Here is a 24,878-nt window from a genome sequence, read left to right on the forward strand (position 1 = left end):
CAGAATTTGGCAATTTTTGTAGGGCTGTACACTTAATAAAATCACAATTCCCTGGTTTCACAGACAGGGTTAAGCCTAGTCCCAGATTAAAATGCATGTTTGAGCTGTTTTAACTGAAAGCAACTTGCACTGACATATCTTAAAATATGTCACTGCCATTTATTTGTCTCAAGATACACACCATAAACTCACGTTTATAAAAGCTACTTAACACATCACATCATATATTGTACACATAAACTCAAAAATCTTCACAACTTTTGATTTGAAGAAATAGTGACAAAAATATATTTCTATTGAAAAGAATGCACCTCTCAAAGTAATATATTAATAATGATAATAATAATAAAATTTAAACTTAAAGGAATAATCAAACTATTTTTCTTATTTGTTTACATTTTAACAGTAAACCTCTGTTGTGCAGCAGAAATAAAAGGAATGGTTTAATGTTTGATTACATTAAAAAAGACTGAATAAATTGGTAATGTTTTATGCCTCCATTTGCTTGCCACAATTTATGATGAAAAAAAAATGTAGTATTTTGTTAAACTTAAATTAACACCAAAAAAAACGACTTAATTATTAAATTGTATACATTTCATTGATTCACTCAATTATACATGCTTTTTGATTACTAATATTTAATTTAACCATAAAATCTGAGTGCAAAAAAAAAAAAATGAAAAAAAAAGGGGAATTTGGGAAAAAAATAACACAGATTTCATTGGGCTTTATGCAATGCAGTCAAACCACAAAGGAAGGAGAATTTCCGTCTTCTGTCGAGTTATTCTGTTCCCAGTTTTAATATGTTTACCTTGGAAGGGTGGAATATTCTGTAGGTAGGGGATTCTTTTTCTGTGACATAAGGAGTTTTTTCATATTTATTATATAACAGCTTCTCAGTCAGACACATGTATCTCTGAAGCCTGCATCAGGAATTCTCCTTCAACAGCTTAAGGTGAACTGACTTTCACTCAGTCCGTAAATTTGACAGGCATTTGGACCGTGGTACAGCAGATTATGAGGGGAGTGTTCAGATAGTGAAGACATTCATCACCGCAAACATTTCAGGGAGTGAATTAACTTTTGTATAATTTACTTCATGTTGGGGTTGTTTATACTGTAGCATAGTTATATTTTGGGCAAAGATTAACATCTTTTATTTTATTTTTTTGTTTTCAAACCACTGTTAATCCAAAACTACTAAACTAGATTGGAAAGCATTGATAATATATATTTGAAAAAAGCTCCAACCACACTGTTCATCATGTTAACAAAATAAAAATGCCCTGTTTTGTAACACAATATGGATAAAGAAGAGAGAACAAACCCCTTGCTCTTTAGCTGCTAGGGTGATTTTCAGCAGAAGATCTTCTTCCACAAAGGGACGTACGGCATCATGGATGACGACCACTTTTGGTTTAGGGGTCAATGAGTCAGTAGTGTTACTGAAGGCCTGGAGTCCGTTGAAGATAGACCTGTGTCTGGTGGTTCCCCCGTGGACTACTTTTACCTTTGTGTGATTAAATTTCTGGACAATATTCAGCATCAAGTCATGATTCTCCTTAGCAACCACAACGACAACATTTCCAATCCATGATAATCTGTCAAGAAAATACAGATAGAACAGATTTAATTTGTCTTGGTTTAAAAAAAGACAAAACAACATAATCGCTGTGACAATGGAGTAAGACAGGGAACAAATTGTATGTTATGCTGCAGTAAGCAGTGTTATTTTAGTATTTTTTTATGAGTGCTACATTCTAACATGCTAATCTTTTGCTGTGCTGTTTTTTTGCATACTATGGGGTATGGAAAAACGGGACAGAGACAACTGTAATTTAATATCTTAAGCTGCTTTTTAAGGTGATATCTGTCATATAGTCTGGACGTTTAAATGTAATATTCCCACCCAAAAAAATGAATTACAGCAGCTCTAAGTTGTTGCTTTTGTCCTTGAAAATTGAAGTGACAGCTTTTTAAATATGAAACTCACAGCTAACTTTTACAACACAGTGCAATTTATTAAATATGCCAAGTCAATGTCAAGTGCGTTTAGCCTTTCCCAAGTTCTGCAGCATCTGCAGATGTTTAATAAGGATTGAAAAGGCTGTGCTGGCCACGATCTACATGCAGTAACGTTAGGTGTCCTTGGACTGCTGCCTGTTTACTTGGGAGGAAAAAAAGTACTATTGTCAAACTAATGGACGTAATTGTGACAGGCATAATGATTTATTGTTATGCTGTTTTCAACTGCTAAAAACAAACAACATGTCAAGTATTTAAGTTAATAAAATCAGTTTCGTGTGCTCACGGACACGGAATGACCAGTCTCACCTCTCAAAGGCTTGAATCGTGTAGCTTATCAGAGGTCTGTTAAGAATGGTGCAGAATTGTTTCGGTGTGGGCAGTCCCATCCTCTCTCCGGAGCCTCCGGCGGGCAGAACTACAGCTACCGGGAAATCCACCGCCGCACGGCCGAGCCGGTCCTCGCTCCCCTCGGCGTCGCGTGTGAGCATACAGCGGGGATCCAGAGGCCTGTCGGAGGAAGAACAGCGCTCTTGCTGCATTTCTCCAGCGTTTTAATAAGTTCCTCTCTTGCAGCAACCGTGTTCATGGAAAGAACCTGTTAACCGGTATTCTGCATTCTATGGGCGGGTGGTTAGCGGGGTTTGAGCTGTGTTTCGCGGCAGTAACGTTGCCGCTTTCCCGCGGGTCCTCACTCCTCAACATCAGACTGAGCCTTTCATCCACTCATCATGAGACTGCTGTGAACTGATTTCATTGTAGCATCATTCAATCTTTGTTAAAATCATATTCCGAATCAAATATGCACAGTTGGTCAAACATTTTTAATTGACAATAACATTCCTTTTGTCACTTTTTAGGCTATTTTATGTTATGACTAGTCAGAATGACTTTATATAGTTCGCATTAAAACACTTAATAACGTGTTACTAATATTTTTTTTTACTAGTATCTATTCGATCAATACTTGAAAAACTAAATTTGAATAGTTACAGATAAATAAATTATAAATAGTAGTAAGCAGTGTTGGGGGAAGTTTTTTTTTAAGTAGTGTGTTACAATATTGTTACAACTAATTATGTTACTTAGTTACTTTTATGGAAAGTAGCCTACTTCGTTGCGTTACTTTTGCGTTACTTTTTCTCACCTGGGCTGGGCTTGCTTGTTTAGTATTTTAATTTTAAAAAGTTATATTTTTGGCAAATGTAAAGGCCCTTTCACACTAAATGTGAAATGAAAAAGACTGGCTGAAGGAAATGCAAATTTCAATATATGAAAAGGTCAATAAATGGTAAAACAAAGTGACTTATTAGAAAAAGTAAGTCAGATATTTAGTTGTAAATTTAAAAGTAATATGTTACTCGTTACATTAAAAAGTAATCTGTTTACGTAACTCAAGTTACTTGTAATGCGTTACCCCAACACTGGTAGTACATAATGAATTTATAGCCTACTCTGGTCACTATTGAAAAAGAACTAAACTAAAAATAATAACTAGTAACAAAATACTATTAACTAAAATGAGTTAATGATTCACTCATAATAAAAAAATAGATAGGCCTACTAACTTGTTTTGAAAGTTAATTGAAAGTTGTCATAGAGTCTGATGATTGGCTGCTAATGATTGGCAGCTAGTGATTATGTAAATTGTTAAATCTTGTCTGTTCACCCTGCCTTGTCTTTATTTGCACATGAAAGAGGCACATGAAATATTATTCTTAATTACTATTATTTATCATTTTCACTATTTTTAGAATGTATTTTGTCACCTGTTCCTCAGTTTCCTCAGTAAGCATGTTGGTGGTACATTGGTCCATAAATCAAACATGTTTTGAATTAATGGACTATTATAGTTCAGTTAATAGGCATAATAGAAGTTGATAATGTGTCACCGCATCCAGAGATCAAAATTATTATACTGAGACATTTTCAGATGTTTTCAGTTTAATGCTTTTACACCATAATAGCCAATATGAGCATTGTCACTAGTGCAATATCTTGTCTGAATAATGCTTGCACAAACTAAAAATGTTTCAAAGTCGAGGCAAAATATATTACATCAGCTTATACTGTACGCCACAATATTGTATTTTTCCTGCAAAACAATTAATTACACAAACAAATGCATATTTATATGTACAGACATTTAATTTACATGTAGCTATGCATTTCTCGAGTTTGAGAATTGCTCTTATTGTTGCTGAACACAAAGACATACCCCCGGTTTCACAGACAAGGCTTAAATCCAGTCCCAGACTAAAATGCAACTGTTTTAACTAAAAGCAACTTGCACTGACATATCTTATAATATGCCGGTGCCATTGTTTTGTCTCAATATGCACACCAGTAATGCTTTTTTTCTAAGGCATGTTTATAAAAGGTACTTAAATGTCCTAATTGAACTAAGGCCTAATCTGGGCTTAATCTAAACCCTGTCTGTGAAACCAGGCCTTAAAGTATATACTACAGCAAGTGATTACCACACGTCAATCAGTGATGACAAAAACTATTAGAATCACAGGCATGTTTTTAATTTTTGTAATGCAATATGCATTTGTCATTGTCCATCTCTTTCGACACAGGGTCACATGGGCTGCATGTTGATTGTGATTAAGTTGGTGATGAGATTTGGTCTTTTTTTCTCCTGCTTCCAAAGACTGCACAGTTTCACAGTGAACTCAGAGCCCTGCACTTGCTCACAAAGGCAGCACGAAGAAAGTTCAGTGCTCTTGTGAGCTGACGTCACAAGCTCTCTCGTTCATACTGAGTTCATTTAAATGGGAAAATCTAGTAGCTCAGTCTGAGCAGAGACTCGTTTAGCTTTCCGTCCCAGTGCCCCCCTTTTTTTTTTGCTTTTTTAACTGGGTATGAGCGTATCCCTCAGACTTGACTCCCGATTCGTTGTGCTGCCGCGTGTATCTTTTGCATTTGCAGGAGGTCACCACTGTGATCTTGTAGGTCCTGCTGCTGCCATCCTGGCACTGCAGCTGAATCCGTTGGGTCCGGGTCTTGTCGTTCACGCAGCGCCAGTCCTGACTGTTTCGGCGGTTCCAGAACTTCCTATTGTATCCACCGATCCAGTTGGGCAGCATCTGAGCAGGAAGACACTGTCCCGTGCACACCAGTTCTTTAACAGGGTTAATGCTGGTGCACTGGCCGTCTGAGATGTACTTGGTGGATCGCAGCTCTCTGCAGCCGACTGGGACTCGTTCTGTAACAAAGTAAAAAAAGAACGCATGAAACGCAAGTCTTTTCTTCCCTATTATGACATTTCCAAGTGAAACAGCTTCTCAAACAAGAAAAAATGTAGGGCGGGACTTCATTTTGTCCACCGGGAACTGATTGGATGGTTGTGGTTTGCTATTGGTCGATCTCATGTGAGTGACAGGTTGTCCCGCCCTCACGCCAGTAAACACGTCATCCGAGAAAAGAAGAAATGTCATTGCAATAGGCAATTTGATTAAAGATACTCTCTAAATCTTTAAAGATCAATTTAGAAAGACTTCAGGATGTAGGATTGGTGTTGTTCTAAAGTGTTCCTTCATGGTTTGTGAGCAGACATAAACAACAGTATGGATGTATGGATGATATGCTTTGTTTGCTTTATTTCAACCCATTTCTGAACTGAGCGGAAATGGCTTAATGTACAGATGAATGACGACCCTGAGCCTCTTATTGTCAGATTTCGCCGGTGCTGCTGGCTATACTGTCAGCATTGTTCCGCCTCAGAGCAGTGCCTCTTGTCAGTGTAACCCAAGCCAGAATCCATTCACACAGCAGCAACACACCACAGTTACAATGTACCCCCCCCCCCCTCTCCGTGACAGGACGTGATGAATGGGGATCGGAGGGACATTTTCATCCTGCCCACTTCAAGTTACGGTCGTTCAAAATAAACAGGGTTCCCCCTGGAGACTAACTGAAAATATGAGCTGCACCTCCACTCTGACAGGATTCGCTCAGCACACATTGTTGTATCTCTGCTGCCCGGTGTGGTTGTGAGCCAAGACACTATGTAATAATCCATATATAACCCTAAAAGGCATGGATAGCTTTCCCCCTTAAAATGTAGAGAAACTATTGATTGTATATAATTAATAGATAGCGTTATTGTTTACATGTTGTCTGTAATAGGCTGTTTAATGGTGTGTTTCACTGTGACAACTTACCCTATATTGTGTGACAACATGCCCCACTGGGTCAGCATGCGTTAACTAAAATATTTTTTTTTCCTGGGCGACAACGGTGGAAGATGGGCAAGGTATCATAAACTTCTGAAGAAGTCTGTTTACTTTCTATTTTTTAGGACTATGCATGAGCAGATAAATATGAGAATATTTAGTTCACATGATCAAAGAAAAAGTAATGTAAAAATTCAGGGAATATCAGAAAAGAAGATCAGTCTGTGCAAAACATTGGATTTATATTAGCCTAAATATTTGTATATGATATAGTCTTTTTATTTATTTATTTATTTTAGGTTTGAAACATTTATTTAAAATTCATTTAAATTGAGTTTAGCTGACTTTAAATTAATAATGGGGCAAAAATTCCATAGTAACCTGAAATGATATCTTGAAGAGCTATTTCTACCTAATTTAACCCATAAAAATAGTTTTGGTGGTGGTCTAAAATTAATGTAGGCTAGGTTAATGACGTAAAACAATAATTTTGTTTTGAATAAAAATGACATGTTTTTAGGTTACAGTTTCTTTCAGTGTATCTATTGCTGCAACCAAATGAAGATTTAAAAGGCATTTCTCTAAATCAACCATAATTGTCACTTTCCATAGAGAAATGTCACTAAAACTGGTTCATTGTAAAAAGTTAATTCTGAATGGAACATCAGAACAATCCCTATAGACACCATTTCTTAAAAAGAAAAGCTGCGATTAAATGAATAACCACTAATAAAACCAAGTGTGATGTGTAGCGAGGCGCGTGCGCTCACCTCTCTCGTGCGCTGTGAAGCCTCTTCCACCGGTGCGCGCGCGATTCAGAGACGCGTTGCTCTGAGTATCCTCAACGGGACTGACCACATGAGAGTAGAAAATCTCCGTAGCATCATTCTTCAAAGTCAGACCACTCCTTATGAAGAAGCAAAATAAAAACATGAAATTGCACGATTCGGGTGCGTTTATATACATGGTGATGTGAAATAACCCGCAGCCAGTGGAGAGATGCTCCTGGAGTCTGAGTGATTCTCACTCACTATCATGTCTTGGGTTATATATACAGTCAGTGTAGGCTATATATACACGCTCCCGCCTCCAGATTTGGCAAAGGCTCAGGTGAGCGGAATGATAAAACAAGCGTCTCTCCTCTAAACCACACCCAGTCAAACACTCGACCCTGTGAGGTGCTCCAACATCTGGAGTCAAATGAATGGTTACTGGACTCCCCGAGAGCCCCTAATTCACTTAGAGATGTTTGTGCTGTTAAACACTCAACACTTTATGTAAGCAAACTCTGTGCATGATTTTTTTAAAGAGTGTTGCAAGCAATCTGCCCACACTGTGAAATTAGCCTAGGAAAAGGGACTGAGAAAACACTATTTCCTCATTTAAACAGCAATTAATCAACAATAATCTGTTTGGCTAGTTGATTCGATCTGTTTATTGAAAATGAGGTGAAAACGACTTTCCCTGTGGCAAAGATGATAGGTTTGATTGACTGATTAATTGTTTGACTGATTGATTGATAAACTAGCTATTGCTTATTGAACTGCTGAAGGCTAATGCGAATTATGTTACTGTTAGGTAGACACTATTTCTATGGAAAGCCACTCATTAATATTTTGCATACAGGTTGACTTTGAAAATGAAAACTGTGCAATAAAATAGGAAATAATTTTTTTTTTTTTTTTTTGCTGCATTTTACATTTGACAAAAAGTTACATTTTACACTTTACATTTGAATTTGAATTCTGTCACTATTATTTCGTGAGCATTCATAAAAATATTTGTAAAAACTGTTTGCAGTGTCTTGCACGTTTGCCTTTTCATTCTTATGCAGTCTTGCCTCGAGATTGTAGTGAAAATGAAATGTCCAATCAGCAAATGCATTTTATTTTTCAACTTGACAAGGATGATGCGTTAGTCACTGTAAAAAAAATGTTTTTTTTTTATTTCATTTTCAATTTTGATACATATTTTGCGTACAGTTCTCTATAATGAAATGGTTAATCTGGTTTTAGTTTTCATTTTTATTATTTAATTGTTTTATTTAAAATTGACAGGAAATGCCTTCCATTTATTTCATGATAAACATTTAAAATTGTAGTTTGATCACTGGTCTTTAATAAAATAACAATAGATTGACATTTCTATTTTATAATAATAAAATTATCTCCACTTTTTGGCCGTCTATTTAAATAATTAAGATTTAAGAAAAGACATGCCTCTACCTAAATTTGCATAACCTATTATTCTAATAGCCTATAACATACCAAAGGAATTAATGATGGGTAATAAAAACCATAGACATAATGTCTATGATGAAAACATGCAAACGCAAATAGACCTGCCATCAACTTGTGCCTCGCGTGGTGGAGGCTTAACAACATTTTAAAGGAAAGGCCTGCCACCTCATGGACAAGCAAAGACAAGAAAAGCAACCAAAGGTTTGAAAATGTCACCCGGCCTAGACAACTAAATTGTGCTTTAAAGTTCCCATGACGCTGTCAGTGTGCGCGTGCGCGCTCGGAATTGCTGAGCTGTGATTGGTCATCAATTGATTTCTGGGAAAATCACAGGAAAATCAAGATCATTTACCATAATGTGTGATTAAGCGTGACACCGATTTGACCCACCTATCAAATAGCCTATAAATAGCATGAGATGTAGACAGAAAAACATCGAACATGTTTACATTTTATGTATATTATATTTCCCTTTCATTTCCCATCCACTACAGGGTTGAGTTATGTTCCTGGTTAATCAAGTTTCCCCATGCTGAGATGTGTGTGGCTCAACGATAACAAGGTTAGATTGCCTGACTCTTTAGTGTGATTACTAGTTTTTAAAGCTTTCAATTATGTTCAAGAGCAAAGGGGCAGATCCAAAGAGCTCCATTTAACTGCAGTTTGACAGAACTTTACCTGCAAAACAACAACATTCTCTCCATTTCAGGTTAGAGATGTTAGTTAGCATGTGTTATTGTAACTCCCCTTGTTCCTGTCTGCCATGCACACACACACATGCACTCATATAGGCACTGAGACATGGCCTGTCTGCGTGTGAAGTGTCCAGAGGAGACGGTGAAGAACATGGAGGACCTCCTCACTCTCTGTGAGAACCTGAGACCACCATCTCTCTCTTAAGTGCATCTACCATCGTATTTCCTTATAAAGACTACAGTATAAACATTGCTTGATATTTAAAGGTTAAAGTAAAAGCTAATCAAGGTTTTAAAAATGCAAACGCTGCTCTGAGATCAGTTCTTATCCCATTCATAGACTCTTGAAAATAAAGGTTCTTTATTGGCATCATCCATGAAGTTTCTGCACACATTGTTCTATAGAGGAATATATATATTGATTATTAAAATGTGTATTATTAAATTATTACTATTATTAAAACCATGGTTCTTTTATGAAAGCTTCTTTGCCAAACCCCAAATGTTTCTTGGCGTCATTGTAAAACCCCTTATTTTCATGGCAACCAAACACAAATATATCAGCTGAAGTGTCATTTTAGACAATAATGCATCTTTTGTTAATGTTTCAGCTTTATATCTGAACCTGAAGATCCTGAATATCGCCGATACGTCATTAGCCATCTGTGCAGTTTTTAGATTGAAAAAGTTGGCATCCATAAACATAAACTTCTAAAATTATAACATCACCAAAACATATCTGAAAATGATGTAAAATGGATAGATGGCTGTTTTAAGCAAATTACACCATTATGCATTTGGGCACTGGTTGAGACAAGAGTTTTTTTTTCATTTCTGACAATTTCTTCTAGTATTTTAAGATTCATAAAATGCATCTAAAGGATTGTTTGTTTTAGTTGCAGGTCAGCATGGATCAAGGAAGAGATGTACAGCGTTAGTGTTGCAGTGATGGAGTATTTCATATTTTTAATGTTTTCAACTACAGCAAATGTATCACAGGAGTTGACTTTATATGTTTTCTTTAGCAGCCGTTCTGGTCTAGAAAATCCCTCAGTGGCCAAGTCCATCATGCAGCTCTCCATTATGAACCGGTACAAACACGTCTCAGCGGAAACATCTATGACTCGAGCAAACTAACTGTCAAACTCAGATGATCTTGTTCGCATGATAAAACATTTGACAAGCCCAAGTGTTTTAAATCAATGAAAAACAGCTCTTACGGTGTCATTTCAATCTCAATAAACATTGTCAAGACTAATGTGCGCGTTTAAGTTATGTTTCTTAACCAGATGTAGAAGGTGACATCTGATATTTGACATATGTTCATCAGAAAACATGTGAGCTAATAGTTTATCACTTAAAGATGGAAAATAGATCTATTTGCTTTGTGAAACATGGTATTTCAATATCAGATGTCTCCAAAAATAACTTCTCCATTTAAATGGCTTCTACAGTTTTATGAAAGCTCACACAAGCTGTTGCCAACCATTCATTTTATCCTTTTCCATAACAACTTTCTAAGAAATTTAAGGCATAGGCAACAATATATTACAATCTTTCCTAAAGCAAATCCTAAATTACACACGCATGATTTTCACATACATATATTTTTCCAACATAAATGTAAAAAGGCTATTTAAAAAAAAAAAAAAAAAAAGTCACTAGTAGACCTTTCATCCTGTGCATTTGTGTGGCAAAGCTTTTGGTGGTTTTTGCCCTACATTATGTGCTTCAGAAGAGCATCCTGTACAAGAACCATGAAGAAACGTCTGGCTGATGTTACGGACGTGCTCTCTTCTGTCTTAGATGGGTCTTCACTGATGATAATGATGGTTGCTGGGTTGAAACGGAGAGTTGTTGTGATTCAGTCTGCAGTAACAGAGACTGTCTCAGAGTTAATGTTCTCGGTTTGGTTATTTGAAGAGCTGGTGGTCTCACTCTGACTGATGGAGAGCTCCTCCAAAGTGCCGGTCGTCTCCTCCAATGCCTGATCATCCTCAGCTACGCGTGAGAAAAGAAACGAGCTTGATTCACACAGATGACCTCACATCACTCTAAGCTATTTTAATGACATTATCTCATTTCAACAACAACAAAAAAGAAACTGGAAAGCCTTCTATAACTTGTTCGTTCATGGCACTATGTTTCTCCTGATTTCCATGTTAGCGCTGTTTGATCTGATATGGTTTAAAATAGTGAAAATGTAAAAACTCTGTCATGGAAACTATGTACAAACCTTAATCAAACAATTTAATTATCAATTAAAGAGGAATTTATACCTGCGTGATATTAAGCTGTGGCTGTTTGGAAAATGGATGGATGGATCATAATTGCTTTAGTTGTGGGCGCCATCTTCTGGTCAGACGCGGGAATTCATTCAGCGTGTAACTCTGACAGTGCGTTATGGGCATTCTCTAGCCGCTGAGTGTATATCGATTGTGCACTCGTTATTGTGGTGCATTGTGTGATTAAATGAGTTCACTCGATAACATCCACTATGGATTCTGACACCACTACAAATGACTGTCCCCTCTAATAGTGTCCTGTTTAAGGGTATAGGGGGCGATTTCGGACACAGCCAAAGACTTTTATGATTCAGTTCTTTTTAATGAATGAAAAACATACAGCGTGAACAGTGTAGCTTGCTTTCCGAAACAAATAACTCTTTTAATTTGATTCTTTTTAGTGAATCAAACACATACAGTGTGAACAGAGTAGCTTAATTTGTGAAACGAATGACTTGTGTGATTTGGTTCTTTTTAGTGAATCAAAACCTTGACTTGGAGTGTTAAAAGTGTAGCTTGATTCCTGAAACGAATGACTCTTATGATTTGGTTCTTTTTAGTGAATCAAAACCTTACAGCATGAACAGTGTAGCTTGATTCTTGAAACTAATGACTCTTATGATTTAGTTCTTTTAGTGAATCAAAACAATGGCTTGGTTCACACCAAGGACGATAACTATAAAGAAAACGATAAAGATATAATTCTAAAAATCGTTCTCCATATTAAAGAATAACAGAGTTCACACCACAACTATAACGATAAAGATAAGGAATGATATCATTGGGATCACTTTCAGAACGTTTTTTTTCCAGCTGTCGAACGATAAAACACTGACAGCCAATCAGAATCCATTCTAATTTAAAGGTCTCGCGCATTTAAAATGGATCTGGATCATCCGGGCGCGCGTGCTTAGAATAAAAAGACCGTTATCGGTCGTTGGTGTGGACGCATATATAGTTATCTTTATCGTTATCTTTATAGTTATCGTGCTTGGTGTGAACGGGCCTTTAGAGTGTTAAAAGTGTAACTTGATTCCTAAAAAGAATGACTCGTATGTCTTTTTATCTCATTACATTAAATTCAGACCGCAAGCTCACAATTTGTTCGAAATATCATTTCTTCTTGCTGAAATGCTGCAGATTAAATAACGACAGAGCAGGTCATTATTGGTGCATGCCTAAAGTATATGGTATTACCATGGTACGACGCCCAAAAAACATAATAAGTACTTGTCGTAAGTGTCACAGTAAAGCAATATAAATTTGATTTGGATACCTTTGGCCTGTTTCTGTAGTCGTGATGCTGAATCAGCTTCATGTTTCTCTCTCTGCTCCTGTAACATCTTACAGACCTTCTTATGGCTGAACCAGTGCAGCTTCTGACAGGCCTGGCCACAGTAGATCACCTGAACATATGCACAGATTTAAGCAAACACCTCAGGAAACCCCCAAAAAAGTGCAAAAATAATAAGATCAAACCGGATATTTACCATTTTGCAGATGGAGCATCTTTTCTCTGCCCCTTTCTCACCACAGGATGTGCAGAAGTCTGCGTCCATGAAGCCCACCTGCCCCGTGATGGCCTGGGTGAGCACTGACAGAGCGGTGGGGTCACTTCCCTGTCGGAAAAGGGCTGGTGAGGCTCCCATACGTGGAATATGGTTCAGTCTTTCTAGCTGAGGCTACGTTTCCATCATTTTATTTCAATCCCATTATCTTCGACATGAGCAAATAGAGGTCACTGTAACTCACAATTTCCACTGGAGCGATACTCCGGACCAGCTGCTGCAGTAATGTGGCATCACAGTATGGAAATTTCCTAATGCACTCCCGGAGGAACTTCTCCTGGAATACCGGGAAGCCGTCACTGTCTCGCCCTTTCACAAGACTGAGAAGAGATTTCTGAGTTACTTTACAGATCAGAAAAGGGCCTTTAAATTACAAGTTTGTGGTCGGTAAATTTTTTTCATGTTTTTTTTTTTTTTTTTTAAGAAGTCAAATTTGTGTGATGCAAAGCTGACAATTCAGCATCATTACTCCAGTCTTCAGTGTCACAGAAATTTTAAAAGAACATTTGAAATTATTTTACTGCCACAGGTTTAATTTAACGCATTCTTGTTGACTAAAAGTAATAATTTCTTACTTACTTAAAAGAAACCTTTGAACAGTGATGTATATCTAATATTCTACCTCTTGATGAGGCCATCAAGCTTGTCCTGGCGATCCTTCAGGAAAGAGCCACATTTCTGCAGCACACAGCTGAGGTAGTGCATCTTCATGGCCAACACTTCATTCATATCCTGCTGTTTGATGCACTTCTCACAGATCAGCTCCAGAACCTGGAAGACACAAGAGGGCTTCACACACTTGAAATAGTTAACCCTGGGTCAATTAAAACCCCGGGTTTAACAGAATCCTGGGTTATCTTGCTTCATGTTTCACACTGCTTATACTTTACCCGTTGTTAAAGGGTTAGTTCACCCAAAAATGAAAATTCTGTCAGTAATTACTCACCCTCATGTTGTTCCAACCGCGTAAGACCTTCGTTCATCTTCGGAACACAAATTAAGATATTTTTGATGAAATCTGAGCCATATCTGAATCCTCCATAGGCTGCTATTGTGTCCGAAACTTGCTGGCCCAGAAAAGTTATTAAAGAGATCGTTAATATAGTCCAAGTGACTCCAGTGGCTCAATCTTAAGTTTATCAAGCGACGAGAATACTTTTTGTGCGCAAAAACAAACAAAAATAACGACTTTATTCCACTATTCATTTCCTTCTCTCTGGACCTCTAGTTGGTTTGCGTAGTGTTTTTGCGCAGCGCGTCCGTGTTACACGTCACCACGTAGGCTCACTATTGGCCGACGCCAGTCATGTGTGTGATGCGTGATGACGTGCAACACAGACGCGCAGCGCAAAAACACTACGAGGCCCAGAGAGAAGGAAATGAAAAGTGGAATAAAGTCGTTATTTTTGTTTGTTTTTGCGCACAAAAAGTATTCTCGTCGCTTGATATACTTAAGATTGAGTCACTGTAGTCACTTGGACTATATTAACGATCTATTTAATAACTTTTCTGGGCCAGCAAGTTTCGGTCACATAGCAGCCTATGGAGGATTCAGATATGGCTCAGATTTCATCAAAAATATCTTAATTTGTGTTCCGAAGATGAACGAAGGTCTTACGCGGTTGGAACAACATGAGGGTGAGTAATTACTGACAGAATTTTCATTTTTGGGTGAACTAACCCTTTAACAATTAATCATGGGTATTACACTGACGTTTCACACTGTACATTCCTAAACCCTGGGTTAACGTTCTTATTTGCATATTTGCTGTGTCAGTGTCATTGATTGGACGAAAGCAGCACGCGACCTGCTCTAGCATTGCGCATAATCATATTAAACATTGTCGACTGTAAAGTTTTTTTCTTTTCAGACTATTAAGGTAAAAAATTAAGCATTATCTTTTCTGCTATTTCCCCCTCAAAAGTTAAAACGACTGCTTATATACAATGCGCCGTGTTTCCGTGACTGTCCAAAGAACGTGAATACGTGGCACGTGATTGGCACTAACCCTGCTCCAGAACAGGGTTTCATAACACGGGGGGGAAAGCAGTGCTAACCCTGATTCTAAATTACAAGTGTGAAACGCTCCTTTACTCTGGGTTTAGAAGAACGATGATAACCCGGGGTTTAAGCGCAGTGTGAAAAGCTATTAAGATGGTGCTGAAGTTGGGTCAGGTTTCAGTTCAATCAAGTTTATTGTAATGAATCTCAACTCAGCTCTGAGAATAATGCATTAACATGCAACTGACCTTGCGACACTTCTCAAGTGCTTCCACATCCATCAACAGAGGGTTTTCTTTCACCACCATCACTATCTGCAGCATTACAAAACACAACAACATATAGTCTTAACAGGATGAATTATGTTTTGGCTATAGTCACTGGTTTGATCATTTTAAAAAATGAGACTGCTTTTTATCAGTATCATAATTGTCAGGTTTAGAATGAGTTTAGAATGTTAGCTTTAAAAATTTGCTTTTCAAGTTAGATTTTTGGGCTTTTCTGCCTTTATTTTGATAGGACAGTATAGAGATAGACAAAAAACAACAGGAGAGGAGAGAGGAGGGAAAAGACCGGGAAAGGCCCATAAGTTGGGACTCAAGAATACAAGCATATTGATCAGACAAAAAAACTACCTTCACTGGGTTGAGGTTGGTACTCATGATAATTTTGTGTAGCGGTCCAGCGAGTTTAGAAGGGAGTTTTGGTTCCTTTTCCAGCCCCTGTGGTTTTGTGTAGTAATCCAACCTCGCACGGGAGAAGAAGTTATTGATAACTGTCACACAGTCGTGCTGCCCTGAAAAAGATGTAATCTCATTTAGTCTTCACATTTGGAAACAAAAAAGAACACTCTCTCAGAATATGGAAAATTACCATTCAAACATTTGGGGCCAGAAATTCACAATATGACTGTATTACTGTATCAAATAAATGCAGCCTTGCTGAGCATGAGAGACCTCTTTCAAAAACATTTTAAAAAAATCTTACAACTTTGGTATAATTATACAGATTTGACCAGTAAAGCACACTGTTTTCCCCATAATGCCATGTTTTGTGGCATACCTACAAAAGCAGCCATTTGTGCTGCTGTTCTGCCGACTGAGTTCACTGCATCCGTCTCGGCTCCAGCATCCAACATCATCCAGGTGATATCTGTCTTTCCTGTTCAATACAATGGATATGACATACTGTATTGTCATACTGGCATAAAATATATTTCAGGACACATTAAGGCTCTGATATACTCAACAGCGAAGTTCTTTTTTGTTCTTTGTTTAGGGGTAAAAAGTAGTTTGAAATACCTTTGCAGCGATATCTTGTTAGCGAACATTTAGCCCCTCCATATATTGTAGAACATATTGTTAGCCCCTCCACCCCATTAGACGTCCAGAGAGGACTTTGACTCTGGAGTGAGCACCACTTGAACTTTTCTGGAAAGTTCGCTTTGGCAAGCTGTTTCGAACTCCCATAACAAAGTCCAAACGAACTTCGTTTTGACATGATTTTGTTCAAAATGACGTCACACCAGCTCATACTTCGATTTCGCTTGACGTATATCAGGACCTTTATGGGCAAATTGACAATACTAGCACAAAAAGAATTTAGTAATTGTGTTTCAGACCTGAGAGTCCTGCAAACATGAGTGCGGTGTATCCATGTTCATGTTCGTTGCAGTTGACGTCAGCTCCGTGCTGTAGCAGCAGTTTGCACATGTCAGCCTTGCCCTTATATGCAGCGTGCATGAGAGGGGTCATGCCATACTGAAGAAGAAATGCAAACAATTGAAACAGCATAAACCACATGTTCACATATATTTGATTATGGTGTGTAGAGAGAAACCCTGATAACTCCAAAAAGCACTCAAAACATTAACCTCAAAACATTAACCTGTAAGTGCAATCGCTATCCAACATGTAATTGGTTCATAATAATATTTTTTTTCCGTTTGTTTGTTTTCAGCTCCAACAGAAGGACACATAGGCTAATAAAAGACGGGCCAAACAACCATTTCCAAGCAGCTGCTGCTTTGAAAGCCCACAAGTGTCAGTAACATCTGATTTCGACAGATGTCCAAATCAAAGTCACACTACTACACGGTCATAAGTACTGTTTAAAGTATTGCCAAATAACTGCCACTAACAGAGAGGAGAATAAAACAATGTTTTAAATGTTATTATAATTATTATAATGTATAACAACACTTCATTACCTCATCCAGACAGTTTACCCTGACATCTTTGGATCCAAGCAGTCTGGAGGCTTCTTGCACATTACCTACAAATGGTCAAACACAGTGATCAGACAGTGACCGACCTAGATAATTATTTATACATCACATTTATACATAAATCACTATTAATACATCAACAATTATACATAAGAGCCACACTGTGAATGTAATGCTCAATGATCATCATTATTTATTTCCATTGAGAAAAACATAAGTCTAAATTATACAATAATGATGCTAGAATACTTCGAATAAAATAATAATAAAAGTGATTTTACTGGAACAGATCCGTAAGTTAACGTTATTTGTATGTACTTTGAATAATCTATACAGTATAACTGAATACATATACAAGTTTTTAAAATGTAACACATCAAAGAGTAATTTATAAGCACAGAGAGAAAGCATTCCGTATGCAGCCATTGCTTGCAGAGTTTTGTAAATGATATTATAATTTTACGAACTGGTAATTGTGCTAATCTGCAGTTAGCCTGTTAGCATCATGCTATCATTACCTGCAGCAATAACCAGAAGTAGCTCTTTCTCTGTGTCGGTCAGGTCTCCTTTCTTTGGTGCAGACATTATTATAATCAAAGCGACGCTTTTGGTCTTAATAAGCGATGTATAAGTTAACTGTGACTGATATGACAGCTTTGTTCTACTACTGTGATTGATCCACAGACTGAGAGACTGACTGGCACTGACGGGTTAATGGGTTACTGTCTGCAAACGGACTGAACCAACTGCTACGAATAAGCAGGGGGCGTAATAAGTGTCGTCTTCGGTGTGTTTTTAGGATAGTTTCATATATATAAATTGTAGTATAATACGCTTTATAATACAAGTTTTTTGAGATTTTACTACGTATGGGAGTAGTAAAATGCCATTTGTATATGTTTAGCAATGTGTCTACTACCCCCCCCCCCCCCAATCGTTTTTCGATCCTAGAACTTTAATTCTGTACATCGATATAATTTATTTTTCAAAATAAGAGAGATATAAGCGTAAATGTGTCGCATAAATATTCATTTTACTAGAACTAGGGGTGCAATACATTACAATTATATTAATTGAAGATATATTTTTTTTTCAATCCCACCACCTGTGAGACCCTTTAAAGTGATTGAAAGAATGAATTGTTCATAATGAGATAAGCAACATAAAAATATAATACAATATGGAAAAATGCAAGCCTACAATATTGTATATTTAACAATATAAAAGAAAGGTATTAGACACAACAACACCAGGCAAATGCTTTTAGCGGTGAATCGGACCGAACAATTCGTTCACTGTTTGGACTGAGTCGGTTCGACCGGTTCTCGAGTGAACAACTAGCTTTTAATATTAAACAGTATGATTATACTTTAAAACGAGTCGGACTTACCATTATAATTGCTTCGCATTGTGATAACAGTGTAAGTGGGACTTTTCTTAATTTGCATAAAGATAAAGAACGGACCAATGGCGTTAAGCGTGTCTACCTGAGCAAACGCTGGACAAGCTCTAGCTAAGCTACAGTCATCTTGCCTCAAGGAGCAGAGAGTCACATTTGCGGGACAGGTGTACACTAGATATTTCATCATGGCTTGTGGTGGTTTTGTTTGCTCAAAAACTTCTCTTTGTATCTTGAACCTAATTTATGTGGTAAGTCAAGCAGTAGTTAGTCCTAAAAGACTTTTTCTTATTCATATTAACAATAACTTTGGTCTTTATTTAAAAGTCCGTTTTACAGGTAATATTCCTTTCATCCTTTACTATGATACATTGTACATACATGATACATGTACATTAAATATGTCTGTAAATTGTAAAATGAATGTTTATGTGAATTGTTATGCTGATATTCATGATTTAGTATTGCACTGCCTTTTCTTAGCAATTTCTGATTTGTTTTCTGTTTTCAGATGGTCAGTCTTTTAATGATCGGTGTTGCAGCATGGGGCAAATGGTTTGGACTAGTTTCTAGTTTCAGCGTGATGGCTGCTGTCATCGCAGTTGGGTTATTTCTCTTCGTCGTGGCCATTGTGGGATTGTGTGGGGCTGTGAAGCATCATCAAGTCCTCTTGTTCTTTGTATCCTTCCAATATACTGATTCAAGACATTCTCCCATGTGTGTGTCTAAATGAGGTTTGCCTCTGTTCAACACATCAGTCTCAGTTTGTGTTGTACTTTGGGCCCTAAACTCACATTTACCAATTTTGCTGGCTTACCTATTTGTAATAATTTCCTTTTTAGTCAACAGCTTTTTAAATGTGCCGTAAATGATGGAGAAACAACCTTAACTGTTCTTTAGTACATGCTTGTTCTCTTTCTGGTATTCGTCTTGCAGTTTTCAGTATCATGTGCCTGCTTAGCTATTAGTAAAGAACAGCAGGTAATTATAGTCTGTATTAATTCTTTGACATGGTGATACCAGTTTCCTCATTCCTCAAGTAATTTGGTTTCAAATAAACCTTTTGTCCTCCTTCAGAACCTTCTCCTGGAGATAGGATGGAATAAGTCGGAATCGATGCAGAAGGATTTGGAAAGATCATTGGATTGCTGTGACTTCCTTCAAGTTAACTACAATGAAACATGTGATGCTGTAAGAACTATTATTCTGCTTTTCTATCCAAGACTTAATGTATTATGAAGTGTCTTCTGATACATTTCGAGTTCGAGTTGAACTTAATGCAGCATGCTTCTAGAAACTTCTTGAACAAATAGTCTGTGAATGTGAAGTCATGCGGTTTATACAGAAAGCTTTGGTAAATATGTAGTTTTAAGTGCTGTTGCATTGTTGTACGTTAAGGTTAATGTATTATAAAGCTTCCATTTTTGTTGTAAGCTCATAATTAAATGACTAAATGTAGCCAAAATAAACTTACTTCTACAATGATAGATGACAGACTCTTTAACATATAGTCTGATGTGAAGATCACCTGAGTATGAGATCATGTTTACGTGCGCTTAACTAATATACATTTTTATTGTAGTTGTAAAGATTATTTTATGCTTTATTTCTGTCTTCTCTGTGACTTCAGACCTGTTTCAAGGACCAAACATGTAAACCGTGTTCAGATATAATCCAGGCCTATGCTGACGACGCTCTGCATTTTGTTGGAGGAATCAGTCTGTTTTTCAGTTTTACAGAGGTGAGCAAACATTGGACATCCTTTGGTTCTGAAAACACGGAAGATGAAACATGGAAATATTGTATGAAGCTATTAACTGCTTACATTTTGGTGCTTGTCTGGTTGAGAAATTGAATACATTATTTTTGTTAAGTTTATGTTATTTTCTTTACGGTTTCAGATTCTGGGCGTCTGGCTAGCATATAGATACAGGAACCTGAAAGATCACCGGCAAAATCCTGGTGCTTTCATATAGAGCACTATGGTTGGACACAAATATTCAAGACTTTGAATGTTAGTTCTAGAATGGACTTTTTGTCTTTTAGGAATCTTCATAACAAACCCAATTACTTTATTTTTGGGATATAATAACAAATTAAATGTTCAGTTAACTTTTAAAATATTTATTTGTGAAACAGCCATTATGATTTTGCATGTTTAAAATATTTATTATCACTGATTATGCAAGTAGGTTAACTGGGCTTGAACTTTGATCCCAATTGAACAACTCTTACAAAGATAAAGAGTTGGACTGGAATGAAAAATTAAAGACATGAAAGTACATCTTTCATTTCATGTTATAAATCAAAGGACAAACATTTCCTGCTTTATACATCAAACAATTCTGTCATTAAGCTCATTTGCTCTCTAGACGCTCAGTAATGAGCTTGCACATTAAAAACTCAAACTACACCCAACCAATTTCCACATCATTCTGATCAGGATATGACCAGGAACTTGTACATCATCTGTTTGTCTTCCACATATTAGCCAATGGTGTGGCACTTCCAGAAGTTGTCCAGCCGGTTTTGCACCGATGTATTGACTGAGTTGTGCTAGTGCTGTCCTCTGCTGCCTGCAGGGGGGAAATACCACACACATTCACATTTACAGCAATTTGGATCACATTGATTAAACCACCTGCCTGAGGATTAACATGTGATTAAATTCTTTGTCATTTTATTTAACTGAAAGACTATGATTTTAGTATTTTATTTGTGTATCTAGAGAGATTTTGTCTAATACTACGCACTACAATATACCTTCTTAATTCCATTTTAGCATGTTCTTGTGGTCATTTTTTAAGCATGTAAAATACATAGAATTTATTAAATGGAAAACAAACAAGCAACATGTTTGCACAAACTTCTTGTTTTAAATGTATGGTGTAAATGTTGTCTTCAGCTATAATTTACACATTTGATGAATAAATAAAGATATCTTGACATCTGACAAGATTTTTTAGGTTGTTTATTAATGTTTGTAATTTGTATTTTCTATCTACGAGTGAAGTAAATTCATTTGTAATGTATGAATGCAGAGTTTTAAAATACTTATATTTGTATACGTATATAGGCTACTAATAAAAAATTATCTATACATGTATATAAATATTTATAAAGAACAAAGAATGCCAAATATTTTTCATTAGAGCAAGGAACCGATCCCAAAATCTGGGCTTGACTGAGTTAATTACTTTGATTGTCAAACTACTGTCGTAGAACAGCCTTGATTCATTTGTATTCATTTACATTTAATTTAGTGGCTCTTTTTGCAGGTGTATTACATCAATTATATTATCATTCACACAACACTGATTTATTCTAGACTAGCACCAATACCTTAGACACTGTTTAACCAGTATGTGAACTAAAAATAGGTTGGAGGAGCAGTGATGTTGGCTGGGACAACATGGAGGAAAGGACAGACAAAATGCTTGACATGCTATTCAGTTTATTAGAAATGTATATAGCAAAAGTCAAAATACGAAAAATATAGGTTATGATTGTGTATAAACAGATGTTTTATTTTAAATCAAGGGTGCATATGAATTTCAAACATAAATATTAATTTAATTCCACTTAATTAAATTTTACATTTAACTTGTTTGCCATGGATTTTCTACGACAACACACTTAAGATGCTGCTGCTGCATTATGCTGTGAGTTGACAATCTCCTGTCATTCTCCCGTCCTATTAGCCTGGCTAACGTCAGACCTCTTTCTCTTTGAGACGTGGTCTGGGAACCACATGTGCATTTTCTCGTATTTGAGGCATGGTTTACGAATGCCCAGAGCCGTTTATTGGGCGCTACAAATGTCTATCAAATGCGCCTGTACGTAGCTCATAGCCAATCGTTTCAATTATACCAGATGACGGGGCACGGAGCTGCTGAGAGGACTGTGAATGGACAGGAGATGGCAGAAGGAAGTGACGGATCAGGGAGTGAATTAGGAATGGAGCTAGGTGGTGGGAGAAGTGAAAGATGGGAAGAAATGAAAGGGGGAAAAGCCAGGCGAAAACGCAAGAAAGTGGGACAGAAAGGAAGGAGCTCAATCTCAGAAGAGACAGACACTGAGCAAACTATAGAGGGGAGGAGGAAGAGCATAAAATTGTAATGGAAAATTTTGATTTTCATTGATTTACAGTGTTGATTTTCATTATTTTCATTATTAAGACATTGAAATGATCTTTGCTGGACTGTACGTAGTCTGCCAACATATGACTAATGTGTGTGTGTTTTTAAACACTGGGAAACAGGTGAGACATCAGGAGGAGGCAGATTGAAAAGGTAGGGGTCAGAGGCCGTCCAATTTAGAACTTGTGATTTTGTAAGAACAAACTCAGCAGGATTAGATGACTAGCAGAGAAACCTTCCCTTGTTTAGATAAGGGCCTGTAAGCAGGAGACCTTGAAAGCAGTATAAAGGCTCCTCTGCCCTCCCTCTCGTCGTCGCACTTGTTTCACAGACTGTACTGGTGACTTCTGTGTGGCAACTGGGCCTTCTTGCAAGAATAAAATACTTTTAATGATCATTTGAATTTCAGAGTGTCTCTTACGCAGTGATGATTGTTTAATGAGAATTTTTACCACAACAATTGGTGTCAGAAGTGGGATTCCTTGCATGTGCCCTTCGGACCCGAGAGCGGACGGTGAATTGGCCTCATGGACTCAGAGTCACAGCCCTACCCCGAACAGTTTTGAGGGACGAGGGGCCGTTCCGCCGGGGTCCGGAGGAAGCAACCACTGGAATTAAAGTGAAAACGAACCCGTGGCAACAAAACATCTCTAGTAAGAGATAGCTAAATTCTTTTCTTTTTTGGGGTTCAAAAATGATGAGTGAACGTGAACCATATTGGCTGAATTCGTCGTTTTGGTACGAGCAGAGAAAGTTTTGAGGGAGAAATTGATCTGACAAAATCAGACCGGTTTCTACAAAAAACTAGCTCGTAGATGGACGGAAGAGCCACAGTTGATTAAATAGGTGAACGGAAGAGTCACAGATAATCACAGAGCATATTTGCTAAAACCTGGCCGATTTTGGGTGAAAAAATCGGATCTGTTGAAGACGTTTTACAGATTAGTAAGACGCGCGTCAAAAGGAAAAATCCAAGAGAGGAGATTCAGCCAAAATGGGGTCATCTAACAGTAAATGTGACCGGTTTTGTACACCCGTTTACAGGCAAATGAAGAAAAATTATGGGAAAGTTGATTAAGTACCATGATTTTCCTAGGGAGGGAATGTTAAGTGTCACTAGGCTGACAGCGGTGAGAGACTCGATGGAAGAGGGAAGTGAAAAACAAAAGGTTGTTGTGTGAGAGACGTGTGTGTGGATTGTAAGCAAACATTCTTGTACTGATTAGATGAGGCAGAGAGAAAAGAAGGGAAAAGGATGCAGAAGGAACTAGCATGTAGGGAAAGATGAGAAGAAATATAGTAAAATGCATGTTATGAAAATAAAATTTCTGATAGCATTTATGTAACTATTTATGAACGCCTGTTAAGTCAATTTAAGTGACATAAAGATGAGGAATGAACAAAAGTTTTATTAAGCAGAATGGGGAACAATTATATTTTACTGGTAAAATAATGATGTCTAGATCATTTTCATAACAAGAGTTGAAGGAGCAAGCAGCTATAATGGCTGTCTGTGCACTTTAGGGATTGAGATATGAGTAATATGATATTTTGTTTTTTTTGTGAAACAGCAGAGATAAGTGGGACTGAGAATCCTGAAACAAACAGTAAGACAGAAGAGAGTGAATGCTGTAAGCAGCAGAGCTCTGAAGCTTTGACTTCAAAGAAATGTGATTCAAGTCAAACAGAAACATGTGAAAACCCATTAGAATATGTTGAGTGATTTTCTGTGCAGCTTATGAAAATTAATGTGCTGCCAATGATAATGATGAAGATTATGATTTGGCTGTTGTGATTAAATCCGCCACTTGTGGACTGTAAAAGAATACAGAGAACTGCTTATCAGTGGCTCTGTTTACATTCCTGATCGGGACACACTGCTTCAAGGGTGTGCAGTAAGTTGGAGCCGTTTGAAAGCTCAATGATCAAACTATAGGCAAAGAGAGTGTTTTAATTGTGGTCAGCGGGGCCATTTAGCCCGTAACTGTAAATGCCTACTCAGAGAGTATAAAAGAAAGTGATAATGTGAAAGTGACGAGTATTAATGTGGGTTTGAAAGTAGAACAGTATTTAAATGGTGATATTAAAGTTTTCGTCTGAGAAAGAACTAAGAA

General features: G+C 37.2%; 4 protein-coding genes across 5 annotated transcripts in view; 1 reads left to right on the forward strand and 3 right to left on the reverse strand.

The window, feature by feature from the left end:
- The window catches only part of crppa (CDP-L-ribitol pyrophosphorylase A), a 31,785-nt gene extending 29,012 nt beyond the window's left edge, over nt 1-2,773 (reverse strand). The window contains exons 1-2 of the mRNA XM_081370736.1: nt 2,338-2,773; nt 1,331-1,604 (exon numbers count right to left, since the gene is read on the reverse strand). Coding sequence (XP_081226862.1) covers nt 1,331-1,604; nt 2,338-2,570 — 507 coding nt within the window. The 5' untranslated portion in view covers nt 2,571-2,773. The remainder of the gene's footprint in view (nt 1-1,330; nt 1,605-2,337) is intronic.
- A 1,766-nt stretch (nt 2,774-4,539) lies between these two features.
- sostdc1a (sclerostin domain containing 1a) lies at nt 4,540-7,567 on the reverse strand. Its single transcript, XM_081371005.1, has 2 exons — nt 6,980-7,567; nt 4,540-5,239 (listed from the first exon to the last, which is right to left on the reverse strand). Exons 1-2 carry the CDS (start codon nt 7,173-7,175, stop codon nt 4,845-4,847), a joined length of 591 nt encoding a protein of 196 aa, XP_081227131.1. The 5' UTR covers nt 7,176-7,567; the 3' UTR covers nt 4,540-4,844.
- Nucleotides 7,568-9,745: 2,178 nt separating this feature from the next.
- On the reverse strand, nt 9,746-18,771 carry ankmy2a (ankyrin repeat and MYND domain containing 2a). 2 transcript variants are annotated; one of them, XM_081370319.1, is made up of 11 exons: nt 17,745-18,158; nt 17,209-17,273; nt 16,621-16,759; nt 16,062-16,160; nt 15,635-15,795; nt 15,248-15,313; nt 13,620-13,768; nt 13,182-13,317; nt 12,920-13,048; nt 12,706-12,835; nt 9,746-11,145 (listed from the first exon to the last, which is right to left on the reverse strand). In XM_081370319.1, the coding sequence occupies exons 1-11, from the start codon at nt 17,809-17,811 to the stop codon at nt 11,009-11,011; spliced, it is 1,278 nt and encodes a 425-aa protein (XP_081226445.1). In that variant the 5' UTR covers nt 17,812-18,158; the 3' UTR covers nt 9,746-11,008. The 2 variants fall into 2 exon arrangements, with proteins under 2 accessions (XP_081226445.1, XP_081226446.1); XM_081370320.1 differs by lacking the exon at nt 17,745-18,158 and adding an exon at nt 18,617-18,771 and having other exon boundaries at nt 10,081-11,145.
- Nucleotides 18,375-21,723, forward strand: tspan13a (tetraspanin 13a). The gene is made up of 6 exons (XM_081370321.1): nt 18,375-18,876; nt 19,137-19,304; nt 19,526-19,606; nt 19,703-19,816; nt 20,256-20,366; nt 20,527-21,723. The coding sequence occupies exons 1-6, from the start codon at nt 18,814-18,816 to the stop codon at nt 20,599-20,601; spliced, it is 612 nt and encodes a 203-aa protein (XP_081226447.1). The 5' UTR covers nt 18,375-18,813; the 3' UTR covers nt 20,602-21,723.
- The last annotated feature ends 3,155 nt before the right edge of the window (nt 21,724-24,878 follow it).

Source organism: Scardinius erythrophthalmus (genome assembly GCF_964197995.2).
Source record: "Scardinius erythrophthalmus genome assembly, chromosome: 7".
Lineage (NCBI taxonomy): Eukaryota > Metazoa > Chordata > Actinopteri > Cypriniformes > Leuciscidae > Scardinius > Scardinius erythrophthalmus.

What these genes read in the sequence shown, in the direction of transcription:
- tspan13a (XM_081370321.1), top strand. Translation starts at nt 18,814, where the DNA reads ATGGCTTGTGGTGGTTTTGTTTGCTCAAAAACTTCTCTTTGTATCTTG. An exon ending in TCTTGAACCTAATTTATGTG is followed by an intron (nt 18,877 to 19,136) that starts GTAAGTCAAGCA and finishes TTCTGTTTTCAG; the next exon opens with ATGGTCAGTCTTTTAATGAT. An exon ending in CTATTAGTAAAGAACAGCAG is followed by an intron (nt 19,607 to 19,702) that starts GTAATTATAGTC and finishes GTCCTCCTTCAG; the next exon opens with AACCTTCTCCTGGAGATAGG.
- sostdc1a (XM_081371005.1), bottom strand. Translation starts at nt 7,175, where the DNA reads ATGTATATAAACGCACCCGAATCGTGCAATTTCATGTTTTTATTTTGC. An exon ending in CTTCACAGCGCACGAGAGAG is followed by an intron (nt 5,240 to 6,979) that starts GTGAGCGCACGC and finishes ACTTTGTTACAG; the next exon opens with AACGAGTCCCAGTCGGCTGC.
- ankmy2a (XM_081370319.1), bottom strand. Translation starts at nt 17,811, where the DNA reads ATGTCTGCACCAAAGAAAGGAGACCTGACCGACACAGAGAAAGAGCTA. An exon ending in CATGTTTGCAGGACTCTCAG is followed by an intron (nt 16,161 to 16,620) that starts GTCTGAAACACA and finishes TGTATTGAACAG; the next exon opens with GAAAGACAGATATCACCTGG. An exon ending in ACAAATGGCTGCTTTTGTAG is followed by an intron (nt 15,796 to 16,061) that starts GTATGCCACAAA and finishes CATCTTTTTCAG; the next exon opens with GGCAGCACGACTGTGTGACA.